The sequence below is a fragment of the Staurois parvus genome, unplaced genomic scaffold (genome assembly GCF_062004578.1).
Source record: "Staurois parvus isolate SC_StPar_1 unplaced genomic scaffold, SC_StPar_1.0 ptg000168l, whole genome shotgun sequence".
Classification (NCBI taxonomy): domain Eukaryota; kingdom Metazoa; phylum Chordata; class Amphibia; order Anura; family Ranidae; genus Staurois; species Staurois parvus.
Window position 1 is genome coordinate 2,799,192 of NW_028317964.1, and position 14,535 is coordinate 2,813,726.

Genomic DNA, 14,535 nt, shown 5'->3' on the forward strand with positions numbered 1-14,535 from the left:
GGGCACAGTGCGATTCCTGCACCCACAGCCAGCCATCTGTTCTGAAGATAACCTTAAAGGAGAAGTACACACAGGAGTGCAGTTCGTTCTGCACTCCTGTGATCTGTTTACATTTGACAGTGGGCCGAAGCCTTCTGTTGGCTGACATCACTCAGCTGGTCCAGGCTGGGGAAAGATCCCGACTTTAAAGTTGGGATCCACCCCAGAGTCTGGAGCAGCACCTGGTTCAGCCTCTTAGCGAAGTGCTGAGAGCTTGAACCAGCCACTTCTTCCCCCCTCCACAGCCCAGCACTCCAGTAAGTGCTGGGTGGGGGCAGAGCAGAGAGCGGTGACCAACAGTCACCGCTCTCTGCTCAGAGCGGAGAGGAGAACTCAGCAATCAGCGGTCATGTGAACAGGTTCTCACCCTTAGAGCCAATGGGGAACAGATGCAGCACCGGACTGATGCTGCATCCACCTAGATAAGTATAAATAAGGAAAAAAAAAAAAGCCCTACTTCTCTTTTAAGATATGAGCTTATTTATTATTTATTAAGATTAAGATATGAGCTTACTTTGTGACCGCTTTAAAAAGGTAGTTACCTACAAGTTCACATTTAGAACTCTTCTTCTGAAAGCCTTTTTTGAAGCTTGTCCAGGTTGAGATACACTTTTATAGGTGGTATAAACCAGTTCTTCTTACCACCAAAGATTACACAATCTACTGGCATGCAAAAACAAAAATTAGATTTTTCACTTCAGTATTTGGAGTACAGTACAGAACACAGGGTCTCTAGTTATTACCATGGATTATAGGCAGCTGTCTACAGGTGATTGGACACTGTAAAAAAAAAAAAAAAAAAAAAAAGTCTAAACAGCCCCATCTTCATAATCGGTCTGATGAGGTTTGCCTGTCAGTTTTTCAGGTGGACCCGATTGGACCCTCCATTCACCTCTATGGAGGGACATAAATCCATTTACACCCAACTAACTGCAAGCTGATCCAATCCGCTTAAAAAAAAAACAAAAAACAAAAACCCGTGTCCTATACTGTATGCCAAGAAAAGGATTTTACAGGTCAGTAAAAGAAAAAAATGTTTTTACAGCAGAACTAAACTGTATCTCAGCACCACACCACAAACTGAAAATGCTACTTTATTCATTTGTAATATTTAAAGCCAAATCTCCTATCCATCCATGTCTCCATGCTTTATTTTGTTGAGAAATCACCTTGAAAAATACCCCCCTAGCATTCCTAGCCATGGCCATCTTGAGTAAGGGCAGATGATTCACGTAGCATTTACCTTCTGGAATCCTTCTGCTCTTAGCTCAGACATGCAGGCAGGAGGGTATGCTTAACCAAGAAAGTCCCTACTCCCAATGAAAGAAAAAAAAATAGACTATGAAGACTCCTGGAATGTATGACATTTTGGCCTAGGCCAGAAACCAGGAAAAAACTGAAAAAATGTAAAAAAAGAAAAAAAAATATATATATATATACACACAGCAGTAAATATAATATACCTTCCGATCTATCTACTATGGCTTGTAGCATAAAGATTAAAAATAGTTAATGTTGATTTAGCGAGTTTAGTTCCAAATTAATTGTACTGTATTCAGGATCTCTACTGAAAATCATGGGACGTACCAAAGCAGTCCAGTTGAGGGGTGGGCAACACAGCAACAGGCTTTGCTAATAGGCCCACATAACAGGGTAAGGAAAGGCTTGCCAGAGCTCAGAGAACAACTTGAAGCACCTTTTCGTCTGCAACTGGCAGCAGAGGAGGACTGAACATTCACCTGATAAGACAAATGTGTGAATAGAGGAACCATTGACAGTCTTGCAAATCTGAGAAACAAGTGCCAGCTGCTGAAAAGCCCATAAAACACTAATGGATCTGATAGAGAGGAAAGAAGGAACCTTATCCTTCATGGTGGAGCAAGAGGCAGAGAGCTCCGTGCAGGAAGCCTCAGGAAGGACAAAAATGGAATACGACTGACTAAAGGAGACTAGTCGAGAGGTAGACTGTCACAGCATGTACAATATCCAGGCAGTGGAGGGATTGTTTCATTTTTGAAGCCTTACAATGGCCTGTTTCACTTGCATGGACAGCTCCTTTGAACGCATAATGTAAGTTCACAGCAATAGATTCCAAATGCAAATACCACACTTAGAATCGACTCCAAACCTTCTACCTGCTTAATTGATTAAGAAATAAAGAAGTAGCCCACACCTGGCCATGAAACAGCTTTTAATTCAATTGCCCAATTACTTTTGGTCCCTTGAAAAAAGGGGGGATGGCTACTCCTAAACCCTTCCTCCAATTTGGATGTACATACCCTCAAATTAAACCTGCGTGTGTGCACTTTCAGCCCATATCCATTATATAACTATAGCTAGAATATGTTTTGGTAAATACCTGAAAGCAACTAAAATTGTGCCTGTGTCCAAATATATATGGACCTAACTGTATACTGCCAACAGTTTATGCTGCGCTTTACAACATACGGGCAAACAGCACAATTAAAACTCAAACTAATACAGCTATTCCCCTTCAGTTCAAGATCAAGAATGCTGCTGCCAGACTCCGCCACCTTTCCAACTGCTCAGTGTCTGCTAGCCCTCTCAGCCAATCTCTTCATTGGCTGCCACTCACCCAACAAATTAAATTTAAAATACTAACAACTTGCAAAGCCATTCACAACTCGGCCCCCATCTACATCGCTAACCTAGTCTCAAAATGCCAACCAAATCATTCCTTTTTTTCTCCAAAAACCTCCTGCTCTGTGACTCCCTTGTCACCTCCTCTCATGCTAGTCTCCAGGACTTTTCCCAAGCCTCCCCTATCCTATGGAACTCCCTACCCCAATCTGTCCACTTTTAGGTGACCCCTAAAAAACCCTTCTCTTAAGAGAAGCCTGTCCCATCTCCACCTAACAACTGTGTTTCCATTTTCTCCATCAGCTCATACCCCACTGTTATTACCTTTTCTATCACTCGACCCTCCCTTTTAGATTGTAAGCCTAACAAGCAGGGCCCTCTGATTCCTCCTGCATTGAATTGTACTGTCTGCCCTTATGTTGTGAAGCACTGCACAAACTGTTGGCGCTATTTAATTTAAAATAATAATTAAAGAAAAGCAGAAGGCTGCTTAGAATCTGTCCAGCTGTTACTACTGTTTCCAATTTGGCTTTACTTTCAGTGCATGTAACACTGAGATGGAAATCTCCCCAGCAATGAGGACACCAACAATAACAAAAAGGTTGTCGTCATTCCCCTTTATCACAAGCTTGAAAAAGCTTTGCATGGAGTCATTCTTTAAAGCCCCATTCATATCAGGGAACTTTGCCTGACATTTGTGTTTTTTAATGTATAAAGCTGCAGTTAAATATTTATCAGCATTCTCTATTTTATGCCTGCTATTTTGAGAAAATACTGGAGATGGCCGCCTGTGGCAGTGTATGTCAAAGATTACTAAAATATGCATAAAAGTATGTTAATGTGCATGTTCATGTGCATTACAAATTGGAAACTTACAAAAATGTTCTGGTTGTAAACTCTTGACCTGTGGTGTCCTCAGACACACTTTAAACACATTTAAAATGCACATTAAATATGCTCATTTAAAATGTAAATAAGCTCTTTCCAAGTACCATCAGCACACAAACATCCACAGTAAAATCAAAAACATTAAAAAGGAGTGGAGTTTGTTTTTAATATAAAAAGAAACCTTCCACACATTACAAAGTTTCCATTCTGATTAGTCTGTGGATCACACTACTTTATGGTTCTCTTTAACGTTCATAAAATTATGCATGCTAAATGTTTGCAACCAGTGACACATAGAAAGCTCTTTTAATTCTCCTTCAATAATGGCCGGCATAATCTTCTCATCCCTGAAGGCTTCCCTAGCAGGTGAAAACTCTTCCCAAGTTATCGGCTCATGTAATGTGCGGTCAATGCAATACTGATTGTAGTAGTCAAAGTGTGTAAATTCCAGGACCAAGCCCAACCCTGGAGCTCGAGGAATGTTGACCTTGTCCATCTGCACAGAATGAATGAGGAGGTCAGGAGAGACCATGCCTCGTGCCACCGCAATGACAAGACAAACCATTTTGCGAATCTGGTGCAGCATGAAGCTATTTCCCTTTACCAGGATGCGTGTGAATTCCACACCATGATGAACAAATGGCTCCGAGCAACAGATATCCATTATGTGCCTATGTGCACTCTTGTCAGTAGCCAATTTAGAATTTGTGAAGTTGTGGAAGTTGCGTGTTCCTTTATAGAATGAGAGAAGCCTATTAATCACATGGAAGTCTTCTCGAGGCAATCGGAAGCTGGAGTCAGGAGAAACGCCACCACTTCTTGACAGTGCAAATGTAGGCAATGTGTAAGAATACGTCCGAGCATTGCACATTTTCTTGGAATTGAATCGTTTAGTCCCTCGCTTTATGCCTGATCAAGAAAAATAAATAGTCAGCATGGGAAATGGTAAGATATACATGCCATGAAAAATACTCATTACTTGAACAAGTATGTATTGTATACTTATTTCTCATCAATTCAGCTTTACAATTTATAGTATAAATATATGTGGATGAAATACTAAAGGGTGTATATATATATATATATATATATATATATATATGTAAAAAAAAATGCAGAGCTGTTTATATTGTGATGATGCATATGCATTCATTCTGTATGAATGGGAGCAAAATCAAATGTTTTTAGGCTATTTTCTCTCCCTGGTTTTCATTCTTACAGATTATTGAATCAGAAAAATGCAGTGTTATTGCACAAGCAAATGGCAACCTCCCCAACCTATAACTGGTCTATGCAGCAAGGAGCACTTGGAAGGGCACCACATGTCAACAAAGATTCCCAGCTCACTTACCAGCCAGCCTGCAACCAACCAAATTAACCCTGTCTAACAGTCCACGATAAAACTAAGGGGTTTGGTTTGCACACATTTGCAAATATATGTGTAAGCTGCAGTGGCCACATCACAGCACACCAGTGTACTGCAGTGCTAACTCTATACATTTTGAAAGTCTCCTGAGTTGGAGCACATAAATAATTATGGGTACATTGAGGGGTGGGTTCCCTCCAGGAATACCTGCCCTTAAAGGACCTCCAGCAATAGCACAATGGCAGCGAAGGTATCCAGTGGATCCCCTCACCAATTCACCAACAGTACAAACAAATAGAAAACCACCCCAACCTATAACTGGCCTTTGCAAGGAGCACATGGAAGGGTTGGTAATGATCCTGGTTGGTCTAGAGTTTGTAGTCCTTCTTGATGGCTGTATTCGATTTCCCACACCAGTGTACCATGCCAAAATGGATTTAACTCATGGGGGTTTATTTACTAAACCTGGAGAGTGCAAAGTCAGGCTCACTTTTGCATAGAAACCAATCAGCTTCTAACCTCAGCTTGTTCAATTAAGCTTTGGCAATGAAACCTGGAAGCTGATTGGTTTCTATGCAGAAGTGAGCCTGACTCTGCACTCTCCAGGTTTAGTAAATAAACCCCATGATGTCAATAACTACATATTTCAGAGCTCTCCATCACAGCACACTTGGGAGAGTATCCACCCACCTCCTTTCTCACGTTACTCCAGACTGATCTTCCACAGTACAGACAGCATGTCCTTTCACATCCAGACTACAAGCTCCAGAACAACCAGGATCATTAAACAACGCATATGACTCTTATTTCAATTGAAGAGTCCACATCCTCTGGTGAGTGCACTTTAACTAAAGGAGTAACACTTGGCATCATGTCAGAACGCACGGTTGTTTTTCACAAATATATGTACTAATTTAAGGAGCTATACATTGTTTTAATTTTATATATATTCACTTTGATATTCATTTTAATGTTTTAATGTTATTTATTGCTCTTCATTGTTCATTATTTGCACTTTGGGATTGTGACAAATCTTGCACATACTAGACAGCACTTGCAATTTAAATGTACAGTACCCTATTAGAGCTGCAGACAGTGGTAGGGAGGTTCATTCACATATAATTGGCCCTAAGAGCGGGTATATAATAATACTTTAAGCTCCATCAAGTGGCAATAATGCTGCAATTTTCTGATTCGCTCTTCTGTATGAATGAAAAACATAGACCTGTACAGAAAAAAGCCTAAACACATTTGATTTTGCCCTGATTCGCACAGATTGATTGTACATGCAGTTCCAGGGGAACAATAAGCTCCGTGGATTACTTTATAAATATACCCCTATTTAAGATATTCTGTAAATTATGGCATATATCAAAAGGATAAAAAAAAGGATAAAAAAGCTTAAGATTTGTCTTGGGATGTAAGACTAAAGTGGGACTCTATCCAAAACTTCATTTGATTTTTAATGCTGTGTTAGCCCTATTGATAAGATTTACCATCAGCTCCTGTCCTGAGGAAAACGGAAGGCATTCTTGATAGTTGAATTTACTTTGTCCCTTTCCGGCTTGCATACTCCTTATATTACAAAATCCACTGACAATGGAACCAGCCCTCCCACCCTTTCTTCTAGGCCAGGGGTTCTCAAACTAAGGCCCGCCAAAGACATTTATCTGGCCCGCTGGGCCAGCCCAAAATAAAAAAAAAACAAAAGAAAAAAAAAAAAAAAAACGGTGCTGGCTGGAAAATAGCTAGGCTGCTCACTGGGTCCTCGGCCGCGAGGACAGACACAGCAAATGGTAGCCTGGAAGCCACTGATTTCACTTGCTGCAGCCAGAGTAGCAACAGGAGAGCACACCGGGCATCAGGTACAGGGCACTGCAGTGTCCAGTGGGTTACAGAGTACAGTGCATTGAGGTGTCCAGTGTGTTACAGAGTACAGTGCATTGAGGTGTCCAGTGTGTTACAGAGTACAGTGCATTGCGGTGTCCAGTGTGTTACAGTGTACAGTGCATTGCGGTGTCCAGTGGGTTACAGAGTACAATGCATTGAGGTGTCCAGTGTGTTACAGAGTACAGTGCATTGCGGTGTCCAGTGTGTTACAGAGTACAGTGCATTGAAGTGTCCAGGGGGTTACAGAGTACAGTGCATTGAAGTGTCCAGTGGGTTACAGAGTACAGTGCATTGCGGTGTCCAGTGGGTTACAGAGTACAATGCATTGAGGTGTCCAGTGGGTTACAGAGTACAGTGCATTGCGGTGTCCAATGTGTTACAGAGTACAGTGCATTGCGGTGTCCAGTGGGTTACAGAGTACAGTGCATTGCGGTGTCCAATGTGTTACAGAGTACAGTGCATTGCGGTGTCCAGTGGGTTACAGAGTACAGTGCATTGCGGTGTCCAATGTGTTACAGAGTACAGTGCATTGCGGTGTCCAGTGGGTTACAGAGTACAGTGCATTGCGGTGTCCAATGTGTTACAGAGTACAGTGCATTGCGGTGTCCAATGTGTTACAGAGTACAGTGCATTGCGGTGTCCAATGTGTTACAGAGTACAGTGCATTGCGGTGTCCAATGTGTTACAGAGTACAGTGCATTGCGGTGTCCAATGTGTTACAGAGTACAGTGCATTGCGGTGTCCAGTGTGTTACAGAGTACAGTGCATTTTTAATATTGTATTGTTTTTTCCGTTTTTTTTGTGCACTACAAATAAGACATACGGTGTGCATAGGAATTTGTTTATTTGTCTCAAACTATATTGCGGCCCCTCCAACAGTGTGAAGGTCAGTGAACTGGTCCACTGTTTAAACGTTTGAGGACCCCTGTTCCAGGCAGTCACTTCAACTTTTTAGCCCGTTAACAGGAGCAGTTAATTAAACATATTGGGTCAACTTTCAGAAGAATGACCTTGGGACCAAACTATTTAGAACTGGACATTTCTTCTGTATCATTGCTCACAGTGGACAACCCAGTGTTTGGGCTTAGCAATACAGTCCTTCTATATAATAAAGGGCTATGGTAGCCTGTAATGTCAGGTATTTTCCATCCAATCCACCAATTCTGCTTTTAGAATATCTGTAATATAACACTGACAAAATGTAGTGTGTCCAAGTTTTATATTGACCATATTCTGCTGAGATACTCCTTTGTTATGTCCCAGCAAAACATCTCATTAGTCTTCAGTTCATCTACTGTACTCTGAACTCTCAATTTTTCTTCAATCCTGAAGTATTTTCTATAATTGTCCCTGTATTGTTTAAAATAGTGGTCTCCAAACAGTGGCCTGGGGGCCGGATGTGGTCCTTCACTTGCTTTTATCTGGTCCTTTGGGGGAAATATTTCATCCACTGACACCAACAATGGGGCACAATTCCTTCCAATGACAGCAATGATGGGACACAATTCCTTCCAATAACACCAACAATGGGGCACAGTTCCTCCCAGTTTGGACTGGACAATGCTGTTCTTTAGATGATGTGCCTTTGACAATATTGTCTTTTGTGAGTATATTACCTCTTCTTTTTTTATCAATAAATGTTTTTTTAAACGTAATACACTAGGCCTGTGCGCCCTTGGTTTGTTTTCTTTGCATGCAGTGTATTTGGACTCCCTTGGTCTATTAAGGGCAGCAAGGCATGCACTCTTCAAGGCATTCGATATGCGGTTGTAGCCTCTGCGGAGTCCATCCCCCAAGCGCAGGAGTATATGTGTATGCCATTTTTAAAAATGTTTGCTCCTAGTGAAGCCAGAACATTTTCTACTCCCAATGGCCACAGTCTGGCCCCCTTAAAGTCTGGAGGACAGAAAACTGGCTCTTTATTTAGAAAGTTTGGAGACCCGTAGTTTAAAGCATATATTACTTTTGTAACAGAAGTGCAATCAGTAGACTGGGACATTGAGGCTGGATTCACATTGTGTTCCAGTATTGCGAGGGTTACCATGCATTGTAGCATGCTGTGTTGCTAAAAATGGTGCATGTACCTTTTTTGTGCATTTTGGTACACTACGCAGTCCATTTAAATTAATATGTTGCCTTAACACAACACACATTAAAGTTTCATGCACACTGAGGCACACTTGGTAGCCTAAGCCGTGTTTTTCAGATGTGTTTAGGCGCGTCAAGCACTTGGGCGTTTATTTCATTGGCCAGAATATAAATTTATGCTAAATTTATATAAATTTAATGAAAAAAAAAAAAGATGCTCAAGTGCTATATGCACCTACTGCTTAGGAATGTTAAGCATTTTTTCAACCAAAGCACTCCTGAATGCAAGTGATTTTTTATTTTGTTATACCTGTAAATGCCTGTTTGTGGATGGACACATAGGTTAGCATGGAGGGGTGTTTAGAAAAAGGGGAAAAAAAAACACAGTCATATGCCTGTAAAATAGATGCTTTTGATCTCAAGTAGGCATGAGGCCTAACTCAGGTTAACACACCTATTTGTAAATGGACCCTAAACATGGCCTTAAAGCTGAACTCAAAGAATTAGGCAAAATTTACTCTTACAGTGGGGGCCTTCCCTTACACCAAGGGATAATGTATTTTTTTAGGCCAACTTGTTGCTGGGGAGGTTAAAAATGCAAAACGTATTAAAAAGAAAATGTGTGCATTTTCAATCCATTTCAGGTCTGTTTCACACCAGTGCAATTTGCTTTTGTCCTTTTTGCAGTGCGTTTTTTATGTTTTTGTATGCATGTTTTTTATGCGTTTTTAAGTTTTTTTTGCCAGCTTGTCGCTTGTGGGGAAGCAGGGCAGTTATTGTGGACAGTATAGATAGTTAATTTGCTTAAATATTTGTGCAAGAGTCCAAATAAGTGTTATTGATTTTCTTGTTTGGTTGAGTGGTGATCATTGGGATGCCATAGGTTTGTACCCAGAATTCACGGCAGTGGCTCTAATTTACACTGTGCCAGCATTATAAGCAGGGTGGCAGGGTAAAATGCTTGTGTAGTCTAGGGGTGCAGACATGAGCTGTATTGCTTGCGCTATCCCTCGCTCCAGCACTGTTCTCGTCTGCCTGAAGCCTCATACTATGGATGGTCCCTCCCCTTATGTGCAGTGCAGGGCTATTAACACAGAGAGATCCTGCTGGAGCAAAATTAAAGTTATGTGTTAAACCTGGACTAAGGCAGGCCATTACTTTTGAGCAAAGTTCAGAACCAACACTTCTGAGCAAAGTTGTATGATATTTGTAACTAGTTCAATTATTATATTTTTTTATGTTATAACATAAAAAAATATAATAATGGAACTAGTTATAGATATCATACAACTTTGCTCAGAAGTGTTGGTTTTCTTTAACAGCACCTGTGGAGCACTCAAACCAAGTCTCTTTAATATACAAATACTGATTTCAACTAGGAAGTCTAGGTTTGACCTCTTACCTTCGTATTGGTCAGTGAGAATGTCTATCACATGAATGGGCCTATCAGTGGTCATGGGAGAGAGCTGGTCTCAATACTGACCTTCTAACTGACTTTGCTGTTTGTAAATTAGAAGGCCCAAAGCATTCAAAGAAAAATGATGCTATAACCAGGCCTAGACCTAAGTGTGGTGTGTCGCTGTCTGTTTGTGGAGTCTAAATGTCAAATGTCCTATTGTCCTGATTTCAACAAAAGTTATGGCCAAGCCAGGACTCTACAACCTTTGTGACCTCAGTTAGAGCCCCGAACCACAAGCTGTGCAATATTTAGCATTTTGGTGCCAGAATAATAGTAGACTGACATCAGGCTCCAGGAACAAAACACAACACGTGGGCACTGGATCTAAATCAATACAGTTGGTGTTTTCTACTAAAATAATGTGTTTCAGTATTCTAGATGGGTGCTTTGATGTTTACCTAGTACGCGGATTTCTGGTGGAAGGTATGAGTTGATTTTTTCCATGGGATTTGTGCAAGAATTGAAGAGTTTCACAGAAACTACTTGAGCCAATGCAGAAACCCCCTGTAACAAAGAAGAAAAATTGTAACCAGTCAGCAAATATTTCATTGAAGTGCTTCATTAACCATTTGCCCTCCTGAGGATTTACCCGCCTTCTTGACCAGGCAATTCTTTGCGTTACGGCGCTGCGTTACTTTAACTGACAATTGCGCAGTCATGCAATGCTGCACCAAATGAAATTTAAATGTTTTTTTCCCACAAATTGTGCTTTCAGTGGTATTTGATCGCCTGTGCGTCTTTTTATTTTCGGGGCTATAAAAGACTGACGCTTTTGAGAAAAAAAACATTATTTTTGACTTTTTGCTATTAAACGTGTCCAGTAAAAAAATGTTAAAATCAAATTTCGTCATAAATTTACGCCAAAATGTATTCTGCAACATGTCTTTGCTAAATAAAAAAAATCCAAATACGTGTAAATTAATTGGTTTTCTGTGAAAGGTATAGCGTTTACAAATGGCAGTATATATACTGGGATTGATTTTTTAATTTTTACTAGTAATGGCGACAATCAGCGACTTATAGTGGGACTGCGGCAGACATTCTGACCCTGGGAGGAACTGACTTGGTGTCACTGAAATCCCCAGTGACACCAATATAGTGATCAGTGCTAAAAAAAAAAAAAGCGCGCTGACACTGTACTAATGGCACTGGGCAGGAAAGGGTTAACATCAGGGGAGATCAAACGGTTAACTGTGTGCAGGGAGTGTTTTACTAGGGGGCGGTGTCTGTTTGCTTCACTGTAATCACACTGCTTTGGATGGCTGTGCTGTGCACAGCCATCCAAAACAATGTGCCCGAGCTGACAGGGAGAACTGTTCATAAACAAAACAATTTTGTTTCAGTCCCAGTCCCTCCCAGTCGGAGATTGTCAGAAATCACCGGCCGGGACCCAGTGATTGACAGCCGCGGCCGCAAATTGCGGCGCGTGTAGGGCACACGCCCCCTACTCAGAAATACAAAATCCTGTATCTATACTTGATTTTGCACACCCGTGCCGCCCTCTAGTTGTATTTCTGCTATACGGCAAAGTGGTTAATTAATGTGAAACTAAACCTTTTTATTCTTTACAGTCAAAGGAAAGTGCCACCTTAGCCTCTGTTTAGCTCAGAAAGTGCCATGGTTATCCATATGTGATCAGCTGGGATACCAGTCATTTGAGGGTTTGAGCGTTCACTTAAGCACTCTGGCTGTTGGTGCAGTTATCACCAGAGGCATGCCTTGAATCTAATAATTTGGGAAATAGTTGAATCTGTGGGTTTAATTCTGCATTAACCACCTGCTGACTTGCTCACAGTAAATATACTGCAAGTGGGCGGCAGGTGCAGACATGATCACGTATATGTATGTGGTTGGTCGTCTTCTGGGTTTGGGGTGCGCATACGCAGGCCTCCGCTGACCCCTGCTGTGATTGGCACAGCATCAGTCTGGCAGCTGATTTCAGCCAATGATTTTGGCTGAAGTCAGCTGATCGGCTGTGTCCAATCACATACAGTGTTCTGTGTTTACAAAACAGGGAACAGCCATATAGTAAAGTAAAAACAGCACATATTACACACATTTCACATTAATTAAAAAATTAACTCCTTCCCAGTCAGTTACATTAATACAGTGACAGTGTACAGAATTAGCACTGATCACTGTAGTAGTGTCACTACTGATGTCAGTGTCAGTCAGTTAGTGAACCTCTCAGCCAGCGTCAGCTAACGCCACATTGCCAGACACACTACCACACCAAAAGAAATCTATTTGTGTGATAAAATTATATAAATTTCATTTGGGTACAGGGTTGCGCAACTGCGCAATTGTCAGTTAAAGTAATGCAGTGTTAATAGCAAAAAAAGATCTGGTCATGAAGGTGGTAAAACCTTCTGGAGGTCAAGTGGTGAAATGTACAGCGATATATAATGGTGTACAGTTATATAACTACCACAAACAGCATGAACATTTTCTAAGAAATGTCTTGAATGTATGGGATAACATAGTTAGAAACCAGTTCTACAGAGCTAAAGAATGACTAGGACTATAATCATGGAGACAATTTCTATGTAATTGTTGAGTGACTGGAAATATATATTCTCTCTCTCTCTCTGTGTGTATGTGTATATATATATATATATACAGTCATGGCCGAAATTGTTGGCACCCTTGATATTTTTCCTGAAAATCATGTATTTCTCACGAAACGTATTGCATTAACACATGTTTTGCTATACACATGTTTATTCCCTTTGTGTGTATTGGGACAAAACAAAAAAAGGGAGGAAAGAAAGCAAATTCGACATAATGTCACACAAACCTCCAAAAATGGGCTGGACAAAAGTATTGGCACCCTTTCACAACTGCGGATAAATAAGAATGTTACAAGCATGTGATGCTCCTGTAAACTCACCTGGGGCAAGTAACAGGTGTGGGCAATATAGAAATCACACCTGAAAGCAGATAAAAAGGAGAGACGTTCACTTAACCTTTGCATTGTGTGTCTGTCTGTGCCACACTAAGCATGGACAACAGAAAGAGGAGACGAGAACTGTCTGAGGACCTGAGAACCAAAATTGTGGCAAAATATCAACAATCTCAAGGTTACAAGTCCATCTCCAGAGAACTAGATTTGCCTTTGTCCACAGTGCGCAACATTATCAAGAAGTTTGCAACCCATGGCACTGTAGCTAATCTCCCTGGTCGTGGACGGATGAGGAAAATTGATGAAAGATTGCAACGCAGAATAGTCCGGATGGTGGATAAGCAGCCCCAAACATGTTCCAAAGACATTCAAGCTGTCCTGCAGGCTCAGGGAGCATCAGTGTCAGCGCGAACTATCCGTCGACATTTAAATGAAATGAAACGCTATGGCAGGAGACCCAGGAGGACCCCACTGCTGACACAGAGACATAAAAAAGCAAGACTACAGTTTGCCAAAATGTACTTGAGTAAGCCAAAAGCCTTCTGGGAAAACGTCTTGTGGACAGATGAGACCAAGATAGAGCTTTTCGGTAAAGCACATCATTCTACTGTTTACCGAAAACGGAATGAGGCCTACAAAGAACAAAACACAGTACCTACGGTAAAATATGGTGGAGGTTCAATGATGTTTTGGGGTTGTTTTGCTGCCTCTGGCACTGGGTGCCTTGACTGTGTGCAAGGCATCATGAAATCTGAGGATTACCAAAGGATTTTGGGTCGCACTGTAGGGCCCAGTGTCAGAAAGCTGGGTTTGCGTCCAAGATCCTGGGTCTTCCAGCAGGACAATGACCCCAAACATACGTCAAAAAGCACTCAGAAATGGATGGCAAAGAAGCGCTGGAGAGTTCTGAAGTGGCCAGCAATGAGCCCAGATCTAAATCCCATTGAACACCTGTGGAGAGATCTTAAAATTGCTGTTGGGAAAAGGTGTCCTTCCAATAAGAGAGACCTGGAGCTGTTTGCAAAGGAAGAGTGGTCCAAAATTCCGGGTGAGAGGTGTCAGAAGCTTATTGATGGTTATAGGAAGCGACTGATTTCAGTTATGTTTTCCAAAGGGTGTGCAACCAAATATTAAGTTAAGGGTGCCAATACTTTTGTCCAGCCCATTTTTGGGGTTTTGTGTGACATTATGTCATATTTGCTTTTCTGCCTCTGTTTTATATTTGTTCCAATACATACAAAGGGAATAAACATGTGTATAGCAAAACATGTGTTAATGCAATACCTTTTTTGTGTGAAATAC

The 14,535-nt window shown here is 41.2% G+C and overlaps 1 protein-coding gene across 6 annotated transcripts in view; it reads right to left on the reverse strand.

The window, feature by feature from the left end:
• Window positions 1-3,674: 3,674 nt before the first annotated feature.
• The window catches only part of LOC149462785 (pseudouridylate synthase 1 homolog), a 91,585-nt gene continuing 80,724 nt past the window's right edge, over window positions 3,675-14,535 (reverse strand). For all 6 annotated transcript variants that reach the window (XM_089676413.1, XM_089676409.1, XM_089676412.1 and 3 more), the window contains 2 exons: window positions 10,730-10,835; window positions 3,675-4,437 (listed from right to left, as the gene is read on the reverse strand). In XM_089676413.1, coding sequence (XP_089532539.1) covers window positions 3,752-4,437; window positions 10,730-10,835 — 792 coding nt within the window. In that variant the 3' untranslated portion in view covers window positions 3,675-3,751. The remainder of the gene's footprint in view (window positions 4,438-10,729; window positions 10,836-14,535) is intronic.